Source organism: Sminthopsis crassicaudata, chromosome 3 (genome assembly GCF_048593235.1).
Source record: "Sminthopsis crassicaudata isolate SCR6 chromosome 3, ASM4859323v1, whole genome shotgun sequence".
In the NCBI taxonomy this organism is placed as follows: domain Eukaryota; kingdom Metazoa; phylum Chordata; class Mammalia; order Dasyuromorphia; family Dasyuridae; genus Sminthopsis; species Sminthopsis crassicaudata.
In genome coordinates this window covers 652406955-652430456 of record NC_133619.1, presented here as the reverse complement: position 1 = coordinate 652430456, position 23502 = coordinate 652406955, and the positions used below count along the sequence as shown (strand labels likewise).

General features: G+C 44.1%; 1 protein-coding gene across 3 annotated transcripts; it reads left to right on the top strand.

The window, feature by feature from the left end:
- The first annotated feature begins 208 nt into the window (after nt 1-208).
- LOC141564677 (uncharacterized) lies at nt 209-19082 on the top strand. Of its 3 annotated transcripts, XM_074307433.1 has the most exons (7): nt 209-498; nt 7081-7222; nt 8479-8567; nt 12051-12177; nt 12553-12642; nt 12921-13016; nt 16766-19082. In XM_074307433.1, the coding sequence occupies exons 1-7, from the start codon at nt 346-348 to the stop codon at nt 18817-18819; spliced, it is 2751 nt and encodes a 916-aa protein (XP_074163534.1). In that variant the 5' UTR covers nt 209-345; the 3' UTR covers nt 18820-19082. The 3 variants fall into 3 exon arrangements, with proteins under 3 accessions (XP_074163534.1, XP_074163532.1, XP_074163533.1); XM_074307431.1 differs by lacking the exon at nt 12553-12642 and having other exon boundaries at nt 331-498; XM_074307432.1 differs by lacking the exons at nt 209-498; nt 12553-12642 and having other exon boundaries at nt 7168-7222; nt 8484-8567.
- Nucleotides 19083-23502: the final 4420 nt, after the last annotated feature.

Here is a 23502-nt window from a genome sequence, read left to right as displayed (position 1 = left end):
TCCTCCTCCTACTCCTCCCACACATGTAACTTCCCCCTCTTTGTCCCACCAATCAAGTCAGCACAGAATAGCTGGGGAGGGTCAACCTTCAAACAACTTAATAGGGAACTTTCTAATTGGCAATTAGTCTCACGTACTCCATTATCCAAGTGCATTTGCTCGGTTCCTGCCCTTTACAGGACTATGTGAATTTCCTTGCACTAGGTGCCAAGGATATAACTTTAAAAGCACCTTTTTCATTAAAGAAAAGTACCAAATTATGAATTTAAAATTACTACATCTTGTACAACCATTAATACTCATATAGCAATACAATTTCCACTTGGCAAGAACAGCCAGACTCTGATGCATTTTCTTCACTTGTTACTGCCTAGATTCTCCAGGCTGTTTGCTCTAAGAACTGTGGATCTGGATTTAGAAAAATTCCCCCGGAGGGAGAGCCTGTATGCTGCCTTGACTGTGTCCAGTGCCCAGAAGGAGAGATTTCCAACCAGAAGGGTAAGTGTTTGAACATAACACTCAAGTTGTCAAACTGAGATTCAGGAAGTTTTTCATAGAGATAGGGAAGAATATGAATGTAGTTGGTTTTGTTGTGGAGCGGAATCTCAAGGTGGCTCTGATTTATATTTCTGTTATTATTAATGATGTAGAGAATTTCCCCCTATCTATTAATAGTTTTGAAGTCTTCCTCTGTGAAATGATTATTTATATTCTGTAATTGTGGATCCACTGGGGAGAGGTCTCCTTTTTCTACCAACTCTTCCCCAATTTCTAACAGATATGATCTGTTCTAAAACTTCTTCTGAAACCAAATTACAGAAGCTATCATTCCATATATTTCTTCCTTTTTCTTGTCAAACTATTGCCTCTACTTTACCTAAGATCAGGCTTCTGATCCTACTTCTTCAAGTATTTTCTTCAAGCTATTTATTTTCTTATCAGCAGTGGCTCCACCTGGTACTTCCAATGATCTTTTCTTGATGGAGCTGGGAGTCAGAAGTAAAACACTGGTAAGGAGAGACCTGATGAAAATGAGATAAAAGAATAAATGGGTAGGGAAAGGGGATAAAGTGAAATACAAAATTAGTTATCATAACTAGATGTGAATAGGATGAACTGTCCCACAAAATAAGAGCTGATAGCAGAATCCTACAATATGTTGTTTACAAGAAACACATTTGAAGAGAAGAGATACACACAGAAAAAAGATAAAAGGCTGGAGGAAAATGTACTACTTCAGTTGAAGTATTAAAAAAAAAAACAGGGATAGCAAACCAGATTTCAGACAAAGTCAAAGCAAAAATAGACCTAATTAAAAGAGATAAGGAAAGAAATTATTTCTTGCTAAAAAGTACCAGAGACAAGAAAATGATATAATTACTAAATATACATGCACCAAATGTAACATCCAAATTCTTAGAGAAGTGAGTTATAAGAAGAAATAGACAGCTCTGTCTGCTCTGTCTTTTATGGGAAAAATACAGGATGATACAGCAGGTGCCAAAGTTCTGTGAAGACATATTTGACTGATCAATCATTGTGCCACTGACAGAAAAAGGAGTCTAAGCTAGTAACATCATGAATCCCTGATGAATCTCGTGAATATGGCATTTATCTTCTACTGCCTGAGAAAGGGATTATTAAAGTGTGTATTTCTTGGATAACATTGTGAGCCTGAGGCTAAGGAACCACTTTTACTTATACGGCACGTTTCACATTGTAACTGGTCAGTATACATTTGTTGAATGAAATGACTCACTGATTCAGCAAATAGTCATTAAGTGCCAAATACTCTGCTAAGTGCTGGGGATACCAAGGAAGTCAAAAATGTGGCCCATGCCCTTAAGGAGCTGATATTCTAACGGAGCAAGCAAAATTCAAACACCAGTATAAATAAAGAATATATACATTGTAAATGGGAGATGTCAAAGGAAAGGGACTAATTTAGGGATTTACAAAGTCTCTTACAAAAGAAGAGATTTGAACTGTATCCAGAAAGAAGACAAAGAGGGGAGGAGGCAGAGGAGAGCAAAAAGAGCATTCCAGGGAGTCTGCACAGTTAGGAATTCTGGAGAACCTCGCCCTTCATTACCCACACTCCAAATTTCAAACAGGTCAATGGTATAGGGGTGCATGTAATGTGGAAAATATATATAGTGGTCCATAGACCAAGCTGCCTGGGCCTGAGCTCTGTGATTTCAATTTAGGAGGGCTGGATCTGTCTCCTTTAAGTCTGTGGGTTCCCTAGGATTTATTGTGAATTTCTGACCTTTTCCCCACTCTCTGCAAGTGGCTGCACAAAAATTACCAGCAGGTTCTGACCCTGATGTTTGCTGTGGAGCAGATCAACAATGACCCCTGGCTTCTTGCTAATACTACACTGGGATTTCACATCTACAACACCTATCATAGTGATTCCAGGACATTGGAGAACTCCCTGAGGTTGAGGTCTGGACAAGGCCAGAATATCCCAAATTATAATTGTCAAAGGCAGGACAAATCCATGGCTGTTACTGGAGGAGCCGCATCTACAATACCTACCATACATGTCAGAACATTGGAGAGCTCCCTGAAGTAGAGGTCTGAGACAGGACCAGAATATTCCAAATTGTAATTGTCAAAGACAGGACAAATCCATGGCTGTTACTGGAGGAGTCATATCTACAACACCTACCATATATATTCCAGGACATTGGAGAGCTCCCTGAGGTTGAGGTCTGGACAGGGCCAGAATATCCCAAATTATAATTGTCAAAGGCAGGACAAACTCATGACTGTTGCTGGAGGAGCCTCATCTATGACACCTACTATAGCAATTCCAGGACATTGGAGAGCTCCCTGAGATCCACACTGGGCCAGAATATCCCAAATTATAATTGCCAAAGGCAGGACAAATCCATGGTTGTTACTGGAGGAGCCACATCTGTTCTTTCCAATCAGATGGGGACTCTGCTAGAGTTCTACAGATTAGGGAGTCTGGAATCTGCCAGGCCCTTTTCTTTGAAGTAAAGTGACTTCAGCTTTATAAAAGATGCAGGGTAGAAAGGATACGAGTCTTACTAAATTTCTGCTATGTATCACACACTATGCTAAGAACTGTATAAATATGATATCAATTGACCCATAGAACCACCGTTTCACACTGAAGAAATTGTGGTAGAAATTAAGTGAACAGGGTCACAGAAGTAATAAGTGACTGAGGCAAGATTCAAACTCAAGTATTCTTGCCTCCAGGCCCAGGACTCTCTAGACTATTTCACCTAGAGGCCACAAAGCCATTAAATGTTCATGTAGGATTTGAACTGAGGCCTTTCCTACTCAACACTGTGAAACAGAGCTGCCAAAATGGATTCACCCCTCTATAGAGCCCATCATTGACATGACTGCCAGTAACCCCCTTCCATCCTACTCTGGATCACAGTCTCACTTGGGTCCAGGAGTTATTGTGGCCAAGAAAAGTCCTCACTTAGTGTCCAACTTTCTGATGTCACTTGTTCGATTTCAGTCAGGCTTCTTGCCAGGCCTAGCATTTCCACTTGAAGTCTGCTGATACATCTTCATCAACCTCAGAGTCTCCTCCACATCATATATAAGTTAAATGACTTGCCTAGGATCCTCCATCTAGTAACTGAGGTCAGATTTGAACTCAGCTCTTTGTTTAGTCTGTGTCCAACACTGTCCACTGTGCCATCTAGACACCACATGGCTTTCAAATTTTGAGGCAGAACTCTAGCTGAAGAAGAAAGAAATTCAGACCTTGATAGAGCTTGGATGCCATTGACATGACAGGTGGTGTCCTATCTTTCCTGCCCGAATCTTAGTGTCACTCAAGCTTAGAACTTAGCTCAGCCAAGAAAATGCATCACCTAGTGCCTAACTTTCTGGGATTTATTCAAATTCAATCAGGTCTCATCTGTCCACTTGAAGTCTGCTGGCCTGTCCTTAGCAACTTCAGGTTTACATCCATACCACAATATGATAAAACATGGGGGAAAGACTGGAGTCTTTTTACAGAATCCATGTGATCTTTTACTTGTTAGTCTTGGAAGAACTTTCATAAACAACAAAAACTGAGGTTCAGAAAATTTAAGTAACATGTGTTAGCCCTTAGATTATTTCTTGCTCTTTATTATTCTTGGAAGGAATATTTGAATCAATCATTCTTATTATATGACTTTGTTAAATAATTATTTCTAAATGCTAATTAACACTCTTGCTAATTGATATTAATTGATTTTTCATAGCAGGGAGACTCATGCTAGGCACCAATAGCTACTGGTATTAGAAAGATATGCCCAAATCTTAGGATTACCCCTAGAAAACTGAGGTTTTAAGTATGCAATTGTCTCTTGGGATCTTGGTCTGCAAATGTGAATGGGGGCTTGGAGAATGAGCCCAGGACTTGGGAATTGGACTGGCTACACGACTTTGGGTAAATCACTTAACCTCTCATTGTTCTAGGTTATTATAAATTTATGTCTTAGTGAAAAGGTGCTGACCTGCACTGGTAAGAAAGACCCACTTTATTCGAATGAATAAACAGGTTCCTTTTCCTTAAAAAAAAAAAAAAAAAAAAACATTATTTCAAAATGAAACACAAATGTTCCAAAAATATTGAAATAATTATTTTGATTACTATTAAAAATAATAAAAATACAGCTTTTCCTGAGCTAATCCAATTCTGCTTTTCTCATAGAGCACAGCATTTCCCGGATGAGGGTATACTATGCTGGTTGGTCTTGTGCCAGTGTCTTCCGTGTCATACAATCTTTTCTAAAGTTCTTGAGAGACTTTGAGAGCTTCCTTGTATTGCTTTTTCTTCATAAGGTAATCTAATTGCCAAGCATACATTTGGCATTCGAACAATGTGACCAGTCCAATGGAGTTATGCTCTCTGCAGTAGAGTAGGAAGGTTTGGCAGTTTCAATTGAGGAACGTAGTGGTTAAGTGACTTGCCCAGGAACACATAGTTAGAATGTGTTTGACACTGTATTTGAACTCAGGTCTTCCTGATATGTGGCCAGGATTCTGCCCACTGTGAAACCTAGCTGACTCACATATGTGACTCATATATTTATACAGGCACTTGGGTCTTAACACTGTTTTTTATAGACTTCCACTTGAAGAAAATCATTTATTAATCACTCATATTTCCAATATATATGAATGATGTGTTTGTTTTACCCAGGAAATTTCTTTGGGGTCACAAACAAGGAGAAAGTTGGGAGAAATCCTGAACTATTAGGGGGGGAAAGTGATGGAGGATTCAGGGCAATGAAAAATGTATCCACAGTAGTATCAGAGTGTTCTGTAGTCTGCTCATTGTCTTTCAAGTGACTTAATCTTGTGTCATTAGAATTTTACCCATTATCATACCCCAGGCAGGCTACTCTATTTCCCCTCAATGAACCAAGATAATATAATGAGGTCTCCAGTGAGACAAGTTTTGTTTTGTTTTCCCATACAGATAAGCTAGGGTCCATTTGATTCTGCTCTGAGTGACAAGGACTCTACCAGTTGGACCCTCAGGATTCTTCCTTGCACGGGGACATTGTCAAACTTCCATACATTTTCAGTGGAATTGGGTGGGACTGGTTGTCCCAAATATCATGAGAGGCGAGAAGTTCTTCTGGGACATGGGAGAAGAGATGAGAAGGAACCAAGCCTGTGTGGCCTTCACAGAGAATGAGTGGGAGACGCCCCATGCTGAATCCCAGGGAGATTTCATGCCCAGAATTATGGCATCATCAGCCAAAGTGATCATCATTCATTTGGCAAACCAGACACAGGCCAGAACCACAATCGTGTGGTTCCTAGATATAGTGTCCAGTGATCTACATTACCTTATCTCCTCAGTGGTCCCACACAATGTCTCCAATCATCTTCATCTGTATCTTGCCACGGACTCAGATGACTCTGGAGGGGAAAGTGAGGCAGGTGACCTTCACTGCCTTCCCTCATTCACCTGCCTGTCAAGGCAAAACCTCCGTAAAGTCATGGACCCCTTCCAAAACAAAGGACAAACAACAAGTCTCTACTCACACAATCTACATCTTAATTCATTACCATAACCCATCAAAATGGCCTAATACATCACTGCTTCCAGAATCAGGATGAGAAGGCATCTGAAATATCGGATACCGCTTTCTGTAAATGACCCCGATTCCGGCCAGTATTTCTATGGGGAGGTGAAACCCAAGAGTAGGGATCAGGACATTCATTTTTATTGTTTTTTAAGAAACATTGAGCAGGCTGATTTCAGAAAAACTTTGAGTGAAGTGAGCCGAATAAGGGGAACATTGTAGATAGTAACAAGAAGATTATATAAGGATCAACTGTGATGAAAGTAGCTCTTTCAACAATGGCGTGAGTCAAGACAATTGCAATAGGCTTGTGATGGAAAGCGCCATCTGCATCCAGAGAGAGAATTGCGGAGACTGAAAGTGGATTCAAGCAAAGTATTTTCACTTTTTGCTGCTATTGCTTGTTTACTTAGGTTTTTTTTTTTCTTTCTCGAGGTTTTTTCTTTTTTCCCTTTTTAACCGATTTGCTCTTTGTACAGGGAGGAAATTCCCAAAAGGTAAGCTGGAATCAGGCAATGGAGCACTGCGTTTTTGAAGCCTTTAAGAAGCCGGCTCCCTTCTCCTCCTCTGCGCTTCCAGCGGCCCTCGGCTGGCTGCCTGGGGAATGACCGCTCGGGAAAGGCTACATGCCCTCGGGGGCCCCTGTGGAGGCCTCTCGGGCCTTTCGCCTCCAGCACGAGGCCCGGAGCTGGCAGCGGTCCCAGCCGCACTACGGTAACACTGCCGCGGCGGGGCAAAGGCGTGGAGGCGGGAGACGGAAGGCCGAGCCGCTCCAGCGCGCAGGCACTTAGGCATCCCTAACGCCACGTGCCCCAGTAGCTGTTCAGCATTTCACGGCGAGCCGGTCTGGAGTGCCAAGGGACAAACTGCCTGCCCTCACCCCGGCGCGCCTGCCTTCTCCCCTCGGGTTTTGGGGAGGCCTCGGAGTGAGTCGCGCTTGCTAGGGTCTCTCCAAGTGTCCAGCACTCTTGACCCCAGCATTCGGTCCTCTCCTCAGGAGGATGCCGGACTACATCTCCCAGGAGACCCCGCACTGAAGAGTTTGGACTACACCTCCCAGGAGGCTCTGCGCGTCACTACGTGCTGCTTCCGCCTCCGTCTTTACAGGACACGTGACCTGTGTCCACTGCGGTCCAATGGTGAGTCTCCCCAAGGGGCTCCCCGGGTGGTCCGGACCCCAATGTCCTGAACCCCCCTAGCCCCGAAGGGACCCAGATGTCCCGAAGTCCCTTATCCCTACAGGGACCCCAGCGACTAGGGATCACTAACCCCCTTAAGGGAGCCCAGGCATTCAGAGTACCCCCGCTCTCCGGAGGGACCAGATGGCCTGCGCCCCCACTTCCCCCCGAAAGGACCCAGGTTTCCCTAACCAAGCCCCTAAACGCCGCAAACACCCAAAACTCTGGCTGCCCCACGTGACCCAGGCGCCCTGAGCCCCTCCTCCTGAGAAACCCAGGGTCCGAGTGCCCCCCACTCCCCCACCCCACCTCCGGCCGAGGGCCGAGTCTGTACTAGACATCCGGGAACCTCCCGACTTTTTTCTGAGCTCAGACTCTATCCTGGCCTTCAAGGCTCTCCCAGCCGGGCCCGAGAGAAGGTTCAGACCGGGAAAGGATCCTCGGGGCCTGGCCTTGGTGACCCTGCGACCTTGGCGAGGCGGGCCTGCCCGGGCTAGAGTGGGGCTTCCAAGGCCAGACTCCGGCCCGAGCCCACGCAGGGGGCACTTCATAAATGCCCATTGAGCTGGTCCGGAAATCTGCCCCGCGGGGGGCCTGGAGACTTCCCAGCCCCAGAGGCCGAGCACCAGCCCTTAAGCAGCTCCCTTATCTGCCTGCCTCAGTTTTTGTGACTGGAGCGTCTTCTCTGGCCAGATGCAACAAGAGAGATCTCTAAGCACTTTCCCAGCCCTGAGAGCCAGCTTAATGCTTGTGCCTGGCTGACCCATCAAGACCCAGAGCCCGGCCCCGCCCCTCCCCCGCGGAGCCCGAGCATCTCACCCCCACACCCGGAGACCCTTCAGCCCGGGCTCGCCCGCAGGCACGTGCTCAGGCCTGCCAAGAAAAAGTACCGCGGCCCCAAAGGAACCCGAGACTTCGGGAGGCTGTTGGCGCCCAGGGATTGTCCCTTAGCGCCCACCGCCAGGGACCTCAGGCTGCCCAGATCAGCCCTCCCCATTCCCTGAGGGCAGTGCCCGGGGCCTGGCCCTGCCCTCAAGGGGCTCCCGTTCCCTCGGGGCACGCGGAGGCATCTCCTGGGAGCTGGCAGGGGGCTCTTCCGGATCAGGAGTGTCCCAGCCCCGCCCCCATTAAAATCTGCCTCTCCGGGTGCTTGAGCTGTGGGGGGGTCGGTGACCTCCCGAAAGCCGCCCTCCCCCAGGGTTCCTTTTCTTCCCCAGCTCAGCTCGCGGAGGATTTGGCGCTTCCCAGGCAGCGCAGCCTTGATCCGGAGGACATGGGCCCCGGGGACCTGAGAGCATCGGCGCAGGTGAGCGGGAGGGGCTGGAGGCCGGGTCTGAGAAAAGGGTCTCGCTCGCCCCACCGAGGAAGGAGAATGGCGCCTTCTGGGGGACCCCGCTGAGGGGGCTCCTCCCCCGCTGAGACCGCCCCCTTCCCCTGGGACAGCCGCCGCTCCTCAGGCAGCGCCTGGTCAGTCGGGTATTCTGCCCTTTTTAGTGCAGGGGGCATCCCCAAGGCGGCGGGCCCTGCTTTTGTATCCCTGGTACTGGCCCCTGGGAAGGTGTATGAAAGGGCAGAAAACAGAAGGCAAGTAGGAGGGAGCCTCTCCGCGGAGGGGCACCCCTGGGGGCTGCCTTTATCTCCTCTGAAATCAGTCCTTCCAAAAGCTCAGGAGGGCAGGACTGCATTGGACAGAACGAGGGACGGAGTGTTTCTGACCCCGACCCTGCCTCTGGCATCGACGGCTACACGCAGAGTGACCCCGACAGGGGACTCGGCCCTCTCTGCCTCCTCTGCAAAATGGACATAATGACGGGTGGAGGAACAAAGTGCTTTGAAAATGCCTTTTAGGGCCAGGCCGGCTTTCTCTGCCCTCACAGGCTGAGAGGGAGGGGCCGTTTCCACAGGCTCCGCGGCCTCATTCTATTTCTGTCCTGTCAGTCAGAGCCGGAGCGGAATCTGCCCTTGGCGGCTCCTCTGCCTTCTGACACACGATACCATCTCCCGGCCCCTCGGCTTTTAGCAGAGACAGAGGCAGGGAGGAAGAGCCTGGCCCGGCAGCTGTCCCTTCTCTCAGGATATCCCCATGGAAACAAGGCTTTTCCCAGGGACTCCAGGCCCATTGTTGACCCGCAGTGGGAGGAGGGAGCTTCCTGGCCTGAGAGCTCCTTATACCAGAAATCATGTGTCCAGACAGTTACCTGAACTTGGTTGTGATTCTGCTAGGAATCGCAATAAATATGCACTTTATATGTGTATGCTCATATATGTATGTGTCTGTATATATATATGTGTGTGTGTGTGTGTGTGTGTGTGTGTGTACATACACGGAGGTAGGAGTCAAATATACACATATCCGTGAGACTGCACTGTGGTTATTTCCACCTGCCTTCTGTTCTCCAAAGGTGGATAACTCCTTCCTTAATAGATCTGGGTCATTCCTAGACCCAGCAATATTCCAACACCATCATAAACTGAAAGGTTGTCTATGAAAGATTCTATTTTTTACCAATTTTCTGCATTTCTTCTGTTCCCAAGTAAATAGGTTTTATTTATACAAGAAAATTCTATTTAAAATAAATGAAATGAACCATTTTAAACTTCAGCAATGCCCTCACATTATAATACAGTTTAAGGAATGATAACTGCTGAATCTGCTTCCTTTACATCTTTTTTCCCTTCATTCTTTGAGGTTCCTGACCTTTTGTTCTTCCATATGAACTTTGCTGTGAAGACTGAGTTAGCACCCTAGAATCAGCCAGAGTCAGGATAAGCAAAAGGCCTTGGTCTTCATTCTTGGTCTTAGGGGTAGAAGTGATTGGGTCTCAGCAGGATCTCTACACTTCTCTTTTTTCCTCCTGCCTAAGGTGTCACTGTCTTATTTTACTCCACCCCCTAATCCTCCCCACAATTCTCTGTCTACACCAAAAGACTGAACCAGCACAGAATAGTGGGGTGGGACATTTTCTAAGCATAAGCCAATAGAGTATTGTCCAATCGGTAATTAGCCTTAAGTGCTCGGCGGTCAACCTCAGTGCATCAGCTCGGAGTTTCAGCCCTTTACACTTTGTTATTATTTTTTCTAACTCAGTAAGATAATTTAGTAATTTAATTGGGGTGCCATTGAGTAATTAAATAAAATTGCCATTAAAAAAGTGGCTTTACCTGTCCATGAACAATGAATATTACTTCAATTATTTAGATGAATTTATTTGTAGAGATAGTGTTTTATTTATGTTTATATAGTTCCTGTGTCTGTTTTGTCAGGCATACACTGTTTTTTATGGCATCTAGTTATTTTAAATGATCAAAAATAATATTGCTGATACAGTGTAATTTTCCTATTTTTCTCTTTTGATTAAATCTATTTTAGCTTTAACTTTGTGTGAGATCAAGATTACTACCCCTGATTTTTTTACATAATAAATTCTATTCTTGTTCTTTATTTTATCTTTCTTTCTCTCTCTCATTTTATAGCATTTCCTGAAAGTGACATGCTATTGAATTCAAATTTTTAACCTTCTTAGTTTCCGTTTATGGATAAAATCATCCCATTCATAGTCTAAGCTATAATTACTTTTGTGCATTTTCCTCCTTCCTATTTTTCTCCCCATCCTATTTAACCCATTCCTATCCCTCATTCCTCAGCTTTACTTCTATTATCTTGTTCTATTACTTAATCTATCCACTCCCATAAGAATCCCTTCCTTATCTTCTCCCCAAGCCTTAACCCCATTGCCCTGTTATTTCTTTCTGTATTTAGAAGATTTTTACACCCTTCTAAACACATGAGTTCTTCCCTCTTTAACCCATTCCTAATGATAATAAGATTCCACCACCACCTGCCTTCCCTCCACTAGTTTCTTCTGTATCATTTTTTTCTTTTTTGCTTCATTTATATGAAACAATTACTCATTATTTCTCCCTATATAGTTTTATCTGCTCAGCCCATGCTTTTTTTTTTAAAATTTACCCAAATAATAATTGTTATGAGAGAACTGATAACTTGACCTCATTGACTACCTTAAAATTGACCTATAATGTTCATCTTTTATTTCTTCTGGATATTATATATTAAATTTTCCCTTATATTCTGCTTTTTTTTTTTTATCATAAATGCCTGAAAGTCTTTCATTTCATTAAATGTCTTTTTTTTTGTTCAACATTCTACTTAACTTTGTTGAGGAAGTTACCCTTGGTTATAATCTCAGTTCTTTTGCTCTACAAAACATAAGTAATTATGTCAGTTTGTTTTATATCCTGCAAATTCCCCAAATTTCTTTCATTTAATTTTTTTGTTGACTATAATTTTCTCTCATCTGTAAAAAATTCTGTCATCCTATATCTGCAGAAAAGATAATTTTATTTCTTATTTACCTACTTTCTTTTGTTTAAATTTCAAAATATGTTGCTAGTCATTAAAAGGAGAAGCTCAGACTGCCCAGAGTCCTGAGTCCAAGGTCAGCCCTCCACAAGGAGAAAGAAAAAGTACCTACTCTGGGCCAGGCCCTTCATCTCGTCTTGATGTTCTCCATTTTGCCAATGGGGAAACAGACAGGCAGAATTATGTGACTTGCCCAGAGTCACAGTGGCTCACCCTCCCTGGACCTCCCACTGAGCTGTGCCCAGTGTCTCGCCCTCCCTGGGCCTCCTGCAAAGCCAGTGGCTGGGCCTTCTGTCAGGCCGTGCCCAGTGGTTGGGCCTCCATTTCAATCTCTATAAAACAGAAGTTGGACTGAAGGATATTGGGAATTCCTTCCATCTTTAAATCTCTTGTTCTTCGGTGTTTCAGGAGTCACTGACCTTCAGGGATGTGACTGTGGACTTTTCTGGGGAGGAGTGGAGACACCTGGATCCCTCTCAGAAGGAGCTCTACAAGGAGGTGATGCTTGAGAACTATAGGAACCTGGTGTTCCTAGGTGAGACCCTGGCCCTGCCCTGGGAAGTGGAAGGCTCCTGAGCTCTCTTGGCTCCTTCCCTTGTTAGGTGGCTAATAGTATTTTGGGGGTTAGCAATTCTTAGCAGAGTTCCCTTGGTCTAAGAGGTGGTCCGCATTTGCTTCCTTTCCTCCCGCCAATGGCCTCTGCATGGTCTTACTGACAACTGAGAGCTCTGTTAGGCTGCCCTAAACTGGCTCCGCCATCTTCCTTTGTCACTGGGATAGAGATCAGAATCCCAGAAGCTGGGAATCGCGCTGGCCTCCGAGGCCTTGTGGTCCCTGAGGAGGACTGCCCCACGTGTGTCCTCAGGCCTCCACTTGATGCCATTTCCACCTCGGCCCATTGTGTTTTCAGATGGAGACAATGGTTCGGAGCATAGCCTTCCCTTCAGCTCAAATCTGTGTCTTGGCAACTCCTCTCGTATTTGGAGCTTTGCCCTCTGGGGTAGGCAGAGGAAGTCCCTTCTTCTTGATAACCCCCCAATACCAGAGTAGATTCCGAGGGGTGAAGAGATTGTGAGGAGAGGGTGGGCAGGAAATGGATGGAATAAACTCATGTTCTTCCCAGTTTCAAGTCACTCTGGAGCCCCACAGTATAGCACCTCCCTTCCTCGGGTTTCCCTCCGGAGCTTCCTCTGGAGGTCCTTTGGCCAGCCCTCTGGACCTTGAGAGAACTGAATTCCGAGGCGCTCTCTCCTCAGTCTTTCTGTTTGTGATAAACAGGGCTTCCAGTTCCCCAGATAGACGTGATCACCCAGCTGGAGCGGGGAGAAGCCCCCTGGATGTTGGAGAAGGAACACTTAGGAAGTTCCTATTTAGGTAAGTGAGGGAACAATCTGCCCTCCACAGAGGCCGTATTTTGAAGTGCTGCCCAAGGAGTCCTCCTACAGAGCTTCAAGGCTTGAGGGCAAGGGTGAGCTGTCGGCTGCCGACACTTTCATAGACAGTCTTTGTTAGAACAAAGCACTGTCCTGAGCTGTTGCTTTTTGCCTTTATTTTCACAAAAAGTCCCCAGAATGAAGAATTTGCTCCCTCGATATTCTTTCTTTCTCTCCCTCTCCTCCCACCCCCCAAAAAACCATTTTCCCATTAACTCCCTCCTTCAGGGCCACATTTTTGGTTTCCTGGTAAGTATAAAACATCATCCTGGTTCTGAGAGTGACATAGGAAGGAGGACTGGCCCCTGACCTCTGGTTTCAGAGAAGTTGGGATGATGACACGGTGATGATGAAAGCAGTAATCAGAACGCTTGTGTTGCCATGGGGGAGAGGGGAGATGGCATATGCTGCGGGAGTAGATGGAAGGGCAGGACAGGCAAGACTTCTGGGCCAGATCTGTTCTGTGGGAAGTCCAGCCTCAGCCTGACCACGAGGAGCTCTGTCTCAGCTATGGCCAGCAGAGCCCAGTGAACCGGAGTTGGGTGGGTGGGCTACGGCCCCTGCTCACTGGTCTAACCACTGGGAACACAGCACTGTTTGTTAGGAGCATGGTCGGCAGATGTGAGCATGGGGTAGTGAGGTCTTGACAGGCCTAGATCTGTGCCCATGAAAGAGGGGATCCCCACATCAACAGAGCCTCTGAGGTTGGGGCTGAAGCATGGACAGATAGAATGACCAGAAAGGAGACTGCAGATCAGGCTGTGTGAGAGGCTGGAGGAGAAGAGATTTCAGGGAGGCCTGAGAACTGCCTTCAGGAGGCTGAAGGACTCTTGGGGTCAGTGCTCAGCATAGGCCCCGTCACCCGGGAGGGGGCCTTATGGCTGCTTGAAGGCCTCCCAGACCAGAAGAATGAGAGGAAGAATCTTTAACTGGTGATTGGCTCCCTGTCGTGGATGAGAGGTGCCAGGCACCAAACCCAGAGCTTTATGCTACTGTCAAACACTCACCTGTCAGTCTATCCTACGGCCTCCCTGGGGGCTCCCTCCCTTGCCCACTCTTCCATGTCCTTGACGGCCTCCTTGCTTCTTTGGGAGGATGCTGTCGCCTCTTTGTTTCATTTGGCAGTAACCAGGCCTAGGAAACGTGCTCCTTTAAAGAGTGTTCCCTTTCTCCATTTTATGGACTGATCTGCTACCCACACAGCGTGACAGCCGCTGATCGTCCTTGGCGGTCCTAAACATGGCCAGAAGGCTGCTGGAGGAGTTCCTGGCAGAGCCAGGATGAGGCTACCTCTGGGGCCCATGTCTCCTCTCAGCCTTAGCAGTAATAACTCCCTGATGAACAGGAGAGTGTTGGGTTTTGCCACTGGAAAATTGTTCCAGATGTGGGATGTGATGGCTGATTTTCCATCTGGGGGATGGAAGCTTTAAAGCTCCAAGGGTCCTCTCAAGCTATTCAGTCAAGCTCTCCTCATCCTTTTACAGATGGGGAAAGAGTCCTTAGAGAGGTCTGGTGGGTTGTATCCAAACCCAGGCCTCAAACCCCAGAACCACTACTCTTCCTGTGGGTCACATGGCCTTCACAGTGGACGCCTTATCTTTGTTTCCTTTATCATGTAGCTCTAAGCCATGCTTTGTTTCTGTATGTGGCTTTTTTGGATCCCTGAAAATAGTTCCTCTTTTTAGTCTCGGGGTCTGTTTGAGAAATTGTTTTCCTCAGAATATTTTGTTCCATTTCACCAAATTTATTTTTTTAAGGAATTGTTTTCCTTAGTCAATTTCTGTGTTCCCTTTTTCAAACTGTTGTCTTTTTCCCAAAAAACTTTCATAACTCTCCTACATAGCTGTTATTTCTTTTCCCACCATTTTTTCCTGCCTATCTTTTAAGATACTTTTTGGATTCTTCCAAGAGAGCCTTGTTCATATCCTGCTTTGAGGCTTCGCATGTAGGCATTTGCCATTGCTTCCCCTTCTGGGTTTGGGTTCTGATCTTCCTGGTCTCCCTAGTAGCTCAGGGCTCTTACTGGTTTTTTGCTTATTTTTAAAAATTGAACTCTGCTCCTAGAGCACAGGGGAGATTATTCCAGGCTTTTCTTTTTGGAGGACAGGGTCTCTCATTGACTTTCTGCTGCTACTCAGAGAGTCTTTGGAGAGGAATCTGGTATGTGAAGACAGGGGAGGACTTTGAACACCAAACGTAGGATTTTATAATGCATCCTGAAGGCCATAAGGAGTCCCTGGAGTTTATTGAATGAGGGGAGGGGAGTGGTCAGAGATGCATTCTAGGGAAATTGACAGAACAGAAGATGGACTGGAGGTGGGAGAGACCAGCCCATAGCAGCTATTGCAGTAGTCCAGGCTGGAAGTGATGAGGGCCTGCACCATATTGGCAGCAGTTTGTAGTCATTTTAAAACGTCGATTTGGAGAAAGCTAAGTACCTGCCTTAGAGGAATAGAGCCCCTCATCAGCCTGTTTGATCAGCCACTTTGGGCACGTCCGTAGTCTGGTTTGGGTCTCACCACTTTGTCTGTTAATGCTCCTTGAAAGATTGTACAGATATATCACAGAAGTCTAGTTAAGTGCTTTAGTTTTCTGATAGTCAGACAAAAGACCCCATCAATAAAGAAAATGAAATTAAGTTAACTTGGCTTTTGGTTACTTATTTCAATTTTGCACCTAACATCTGCTTTAGCGTGTATTTTTGTTTGTATCTCCTTGAATTTCTCCTTGCCAAATCATGAAGTTTCAAAGGATGCTTTAGGTCACACTTATTCTCCAGAATTTCTTAGAGATGAATACCAGATGCTATAGACAAGGCTTAATTGAGACCAGACCTGTGATTCAGGTCTGGGATTGGAACACAATCAAACACTTGTGGACCATGTAGAATTTGATAAAAAGAGTTTTATTTGTGAATACAAGGCTTTAAAGGGATCCTAGGCCTGGTTACTGCCAAATGAAACAAAAAGGCGACAGCATCCTCCCAAATCCTAGATTCAAGTGAAGGCTGCTCTCCCTTCCTATTCATCAACAGTCTGGTCGGGGAGAATCCCATCAAATCTGAGAGATTCCCACTCCTTTGAGACTAGATTTTTCATGCCTCAGGAGCACAGGAAGTAATCCCAGTGATTTGTACCCTAGTATCCAATTACTGAGTTATGTCTAATCCCCTTAAAAGAGAAACTAGCCCGGGCTTGTAAAACTTGCTATTTCCCCCCACCACCTCCCCAGAGCTTCCTAAATGCCCTTATGCTGCATGTCCTTTTGCTATCCTTGGATGTAGTTGTTCTTCTCCTGAAGTCTGGGAATTATTCAGGTTATACCTTGTAATGATATTAAAGGGCACAAGGCGTGCTCCCAAGGGATAACTGAATCGGTTGTCAGCATGTCGCAGTATCCCTCCCAGAATTGGCCTGAAGAGCTGGTTTAGTTAAACCATTATTCTGAGTCACAGTTTCTTCTGTGAAATAGAATAGTAACAACCGTCCTGCTTGTTTCACAAGACTGTGTAAGCATCCAATGTTATGATTCATATAAAAACACTTTGCAAAGTAAATTATCCTATAAATGTGAAATTGTAGCATTTTATTATTCATCCTGCCATTTCATGTGTACAGATTGCTTTCTTTGAGGAGATAAAAGATGAAATGGAAAGAGTAAAGGGAGAAGATTTTTTTTTCTTTCTTTCAGATTGGGAGTCGAAGCCTGAAACCAAAGAGTTTACTGTAAAGCTGGGCATTACTATGCAAGAATCATCTCAGGAAAGATTCACAAGCCACAGTTCTTGGGACTTCAAGGTGGGAGACATCTGGAATAGTGATGTCCAATTAGGAAAGAAGAGCAACCAGGAGAATCATTCCAAGGAATTAACATTTCTTTCCAGGAAAATTCCCAGGGATGTCACAGGCCTTGAATGTAATGAGTTTGGGGAAAGCATCCGTCTGAGGCTAGTCCTTTCTGAAAAACAACAGAGAGTTCCTAGAGCAAAGAGTCAAAATCAGTGGGATACATTTGGGAAAAGCTTTCAACAGCATTCAAGTATAATTAAGAAATTTGCTTCAGGAAAAGAACAGTCTGAGTATAATGAATGTGGGGACCTCTTTAGTTATCAAACAGACCTCATTCAGTGTGACAATAAGACTGCAAGAGAGAAACATTATGAGTGTAATGAATGTGGAAAGGCCTTCAATCTGAGCACAAATCTTATTAGGCATCAGAAATCTCATGCTAGAAAGAACCATTATAAATGTGATGAATGTGGAAAGATCTTCACCCAGAGCACAAAGTTTGTTTGCCATAAGAAAACTCATTCTGCAGAAAAACCCTATGAATGTAGTGAATGTGGCAAAGCCTTCAAACAACATTCATCCCTTAGTTACCATCAGAGAATACACACTGGAGAAAAACCGTACGAGTGTGCTGAATGCGGAAAACATTTCAGCCGGACACCAGATCTTATTAGACATCGGAAAATTCATACTGGAGAAAAGCCTTTCAAATGTACCGAATGTGGGAAGGCCTTTAGCCAAAGCACTTATCTGACTGTACATCAGAGAATTCATACTGGAGATAAACCCCATAAGTGTAATGTATGTGGAAAAGCTTTCAACCAGCAATCCTCCCTTAATTACCATCAGAGAATTCATACTGGAGAGAAACCTTATGCATGTAATCATTGTGGGAAGGCCTTTAGCCGTAGCACGGATCTTATTAAACACCAGAAAACTCATAGTGGAGAGAAGCCATACAAATGTAATGAATGTGGAAAAGCCTATAGTCAGAACACAAGACTTATTTGCCATCAACGAATTCATACTGGAGAGAAGCCCCACATATGTAGTGAATGTGGGAAAGCCTTTATCGATAGCTCATCACTTAATATGCATCAGCGAATTCATAGTGGAGTAAAGCCATTTGAATGTAATCAGTGTGGGAAGGCCTTCAGCCGAAGCACAGACCTTATTAGACACCAGAAAATTCATACTGGAGAGAAGCCTTATGAATGTAATGAATGTGGGAAGGCCTTTAGCCAGAGCACAAACCTCACTGTACATCAGAGAATTCACAATAGAGATAAGCCTCATAAATGTAACGAATGTGGGAAAGCCTTTAACCAACATTCATCCCTTACTTACCATCAGAGAATCCACACTGGTGAGAAGCCTCATAAATGTAATGAATGTGGCAAAGCTTTCATTGATAGTTCATCCCTTACTTATCATCAAAGAATTCATACTGGAGAAAAACCCTATGTGTGTGGTCAGTGTGGAAAGGCCTTCTATCGAAGCACTGATCTTATTAAACACCAGAAAACTCATACTGGAGAAAAGCCTTATAAATGTGAAGAATGTGGGAAGGCTTATAGCCAGAATGCAAAGCTCATCTGTCATCAGAGAGTTCATACTGGAGAGAAACCACATAAATGTAACGAATGTGGCAAGGCCTTCAATGACACTTCATCCCTTACTATTCACCGGAGAATTCACAGTGGAGAAAAACCTTATGAATGTAGTCAGTGTGGAAAGGCCTTCAACCGAACACCAGACCTTATCAGACACCAGAAAATTCATACCGGGGAGAAACCTTTTAAATGTAATGAATGTGGCAAGGCCTTCAATAGGAATACACTACTTACCTACCATCAAAGAATTCATACTGGAGAGAAACCTTATGAATGTGACAAATGTGGGAAGGCCTTCAGTAGAAGCACACACCTTATTAGACATCAGAAAATTCATATTTGAAGAATCCTTTTAAATAAATGTGGAAAAGCCTTTAACCAGTACACCAGCTTCATCATACCCCAGAGCTCCTAGCTGAAAGCAGCCCCTTCAAATGTAATAAAAGTGGGAAAGCTTTCAAACAACATTCATGTCTTATTTACCATCTGACAGTTGTATTGTTGAGAATGTAATATAATATAATATAATGTGACATGGGAAGTTTCTTGACCTAGATTTCTATCAGAAAGTTCATATTAAATAATGGCGAATATTAGAACACTATATTCAGTGACTCTTTTACCTCTAGGATGAAATATAAGTTTCCTTGGCATTTTAACCTCTTCACACACTTATTTTGCATTTCTTTATGGAATCTAAATTGATCTATTTAACATTTCCTGAACCAACTTTTCCACTCCTCCTGCCTTTTTACATGCTGTTCTCCTTGCTTGGAATATATGTTCATCCCACCTTTTAGAATCCTCCAATTTCTTATAAACTTCTTATAATTCTCTTATAAACTCAATTTCAATGTCACCCTTTTCAGGATGTTTTTCATAATTCTAGTTGTGCTCTTTTCCTCTTCAAATTACCTTTCACACAACCATATAAAATAATATACTGTGTACCTTCTATAGAATAGAAGCTTCTTGAAAGCAAGGATTCCCTTTCCATTTTTTTTCCCCTTTTGGATCCTCATTGCCCTTTATAGTCCTCCTATGTGCACGTAATATATGCTTAATAAATGGCAATTGTGGAAGTGGAAAAAATGAGGATTTCAGAGACTTCCCGATTCTATACCACCTTAAAATGGGAGAATAGCTAGAAAGCTAGAAAGAAGATATGTAGAAACAAGTGTAGCACAAAAAGAAAAAAAAATTACCATTGTCTTTCTGTGGGAAGAAAACAACAGATTTTTCTTCATAGTTTTATGTCTGCTTCCCAATCATTCAAGTCCTTAGTATTGCCTTCTTGCTATTTTATGCTTTGCTTGCTATTAATTATCAGAAAGTTACTGAATCATCTCAAACTTGGCTATGTTCAAAATAGAATTCATCTTGTCTCTTCCTAATATACCTATTTCTGCTGAAATTATGATTTCCTGCTCTTCCCTCAGATTTGTGATCCCAGTCATTCTTGACTGTACCCTTTCAACTGTCATTCCCTTACTTAATTACAGTCTACCCATCTCTACTCCTTTACATGGGCCTTACCCTAGTTCAGGTCATCATCTGTTGCCTGAATTCTAAAACCCTCCTAATAATACAGCTGACTGCAGTTTTTTCTGCCTCCAATTCATCATCTATATAACTGCCAAGTTAATATTCCTGGAGTTTGAGTTTTACTGTAACACTCTTATTCTAGAAGATTTCTTTTTGGCATGCAAAACCCTTGACTTACTGGGTGCATCTTACCTTTCTAGATCAATGGCACTTTCCCCTATCTCCCTCTTCACATACTCATACCAAACCAGTCTATCTGCTTCTGGTACATGATATTCCATCTCCCAGCTCTTTCCCATTTCATTGACTGCCCGTTATGTTTGGAATTCACCATACATCTATACTTATCTGGACTTTTGGTTTCTATCAGTGAATTTAGATTTAAATCTGTAAGGGACTTTAGACTAGATCATCTAGTGCAATATATTGTAGTCAGAAGATCTGAGAGGTTAAGTGATGGCCAAGTCTGCAAAGTGCTCTACAAATATCACGTGATACAATAATCCTGGGTGTTATTTAATTATACAGATGTGGAAATAGAGGCAAAAATTAAGTAATTTGCCCAGGGTCACATTGAAGCTGTATTTGAATTCAAATCATAAAGACTCCAGGTCCAGTTCTCTATTTTCTAAGTAAAACTCTTTTCTAAATAAGAAAATATGCAGATTATATAATTACTAATTTTCTGAAATTTTCCTCACACTTATCTGCCCCTCCTCCAGAAACCCATCACTGCTGTCCTCTCACCCCAAATTTGTTATTCCCTGCACAAACTTCCACTCGACTTAGTCCAGGTGTTTTTTCCCCCATTTTCTTAGTCACATTTCTACTTCCTTATTTAACCCACTCAGTACTGAGAGATTTTAAGTGTGATGGTTCTGTTATCCTTAATAGTAAATAGAATTTGTTAAAAAGAAAAAAGAAATTTGCACTTCTTCCCATTTTTTGCCTGTTGACCTCCTTCCCAGTTCATTCCTAGATTTTCACAGAATAATTTGGCTTAGTTTGGTTTCTTGTGAAACTTGAAACTCAATTTCCCCCCTCCCCCACTCCCCATCTCCAGTGCTAGGCTAGGGCAGCTACCTAGGTGGTACAGTGCATAGAGGACTGGGCATTAAATCAAGAAGATTTATCTTCCTAAATTCAAATGCAGTCTCAGATACATACTTACTGTGTGACCCTGGGCAAGCCACTTAACAATTTGCCTCAATTCCTCATCTTCAAAATGAACTAGAGAAGAAAATGGCAAACCACTTCAGTATCTGGCAAAAAAAAAAAAACAAAAAACCACCAAATGGGTCATGAAGAATTGGACCTCACTGAAAATGATAGCAAAGTATGCATAATCTTCCTTGTGATCATAGATCTAGAGTTGGAAGAGATCTCAAAGATATCTAATCCACACTTCTTGTTTTACAGATGAGGAAATAGGATAAGGTAGTTAAAAGAGACTTGCCCAAGATCATCCAAGTAGAGTGTTAGAAGTGAGATTTTATTTGGGACTTCTGGTTGTAGAAGAGAGCTCTTGTACTGATCCATACTACCCCAACCCTCCTGCCCTCTCCAAAAGATTCCTGATAGAAATCTATTTACTATAATGTCATATCCACTGAAAGAAAGAGGTGGGGTTTTTTTTGGGGGGGGTTGTTTTTTTTCTGCAAAACTAAAACTAAGATTTATGAAAGAGATGACTCAAATAACCAAATGGGAGGTGAAGTACTTTGTAAGTGGAGGATATCTTGAGGAGAGCGACCAGGATAATTGCCCAGGCTATTGAGAAATTTTTGCAAAGTGACTGGCCCAGGATCACAATATATCAACAGTAGGACTTGGCTCCAAGGTGGTACCATTTTACCACCACAGCATTTCATCTCCAAACTCTTCAATCCACCTTTAGTACAGGCCCTCATCACCTGACCCCTTCTCAATGTCTTCTAGCCTCAAGTCTTTCCACTCCAATCCATTTACACACAGTTCCCAAAGTGATTTCCTAAAGTGCAGGAGCCTCTAAATCACACTCCCCACACTCAATAAAACCCACCATACCCATCTTCAGTCCCACTTTCCAGCCTCCATTCTTCTGCCTTCTTGTCTTTGGTGGCCCTACTTCCAATCTAATTATGAGCACTGCTTATTCCTGCTGGTGACTTATGAGTACTCTTCTTTTAGAGTGATAAAGGAATAAACATTTCCCCCCTAGAGCATTAAGAATCTTGCTTTTCTAGAACTCATGAAGAGATGCTGAAGATCTCTCCGTATAGAGAATTTTCCTCTAATAACATGCAAGATAGAATCAGGATCCCAGAATTAGGACCAATATTTCCTAGGGCTCTGTGCAGAGCTAACACTTCCTCCCTTCCTTTCCTTTTCACTTTTCCTTAACACTTCCTTTCCTTCCATTCATCCCTTCTCTTCCTCCCTCCTTTCCTTTTTTCCTTCCTTTCCTTCTTTCCCTTCCCTTCCCTTTCCTTCCTTATTTCCTTACTTCCCTTTCCTTCTTTCCTTTCTTCCATCCTTTCCTCCCTCCTTTATTTTCTTTTCTTCTCTCTCCCTTCCTTTCCTCCTTCCCTTTATTTCCTTTTTCCTTTCCTCCTTCCTTCCCTCCTTTCTCTTTCTTCTCTCCTCCCTTCCCTTCACTTCCCTTCCTTCCTCCTTTCCTTGGTTCCTTCCCATCTCCAATCCTTTCCTTTCTCCTCCCTTCTTTGCCCCCAGATTGGTAATGTATCAAGCTCAAAAGGAAGAGATTGAAGATAAGAGAAGGGACATGTTCAGGAGCCAAACTCTAGGAGAGGAAGGGCATGAGAATAGGGAGCCTGGAAAAAAAGGCTCCTCTTCCCCAGAGATTAGAACAAAGGAGGCAAAGCTGGAGGAGGGAAGAAGAGATGGAGGGGGAAGAAAGGGGTAGATGGAGAGAAGGAAGGAGGGAGGAATGAAGGGAAGGAGAAAAGGATGGAAGGAGATGGAGGACGGGAGGGAAAAGAAAGGGAAATGGATGGGGAGAGGGAAAGAGAGGAAGAAGAAGGGAGGGCGGATAAAGAGAGGAGAGGAGGAAAGAATGAAAGGAGGAAGAGAGGAAGGGAGGGAAGGAGGGGTGAATGGAGGGGAGAGTGAATTCGTGATTGAACGGGTGAACAAGTTACATATTGGGATGCTGTTAAGGAGGGGCTTTGGGACCAAAGCATGCGCTTTGGGGGCGGGGATTGGGAGCCCAAAGCGCTGGGGGAGGGGTGGGGCAGCCCAAACTCCTCCTTCAGGATGCCCAGCTGGGAACGGGAGCAAAACCCTAGGAAGAGATTGCGCTGCCTGAAGGGGAGGGAGAAGAAAGCTCCTCTTAGTCCCGCCTACCTTTACCTTAGCCCCACCCACTCTGCTCGCCCTTCTAACCCCGCCTCTTCCTCTCAGCCCCGCCTTTTCTGGTTCCTCCCCCAACTTCCAGCAGAGTCTGTTCCCCCCCGCCCCGCCCTCAGGCTTCCATGGGAGG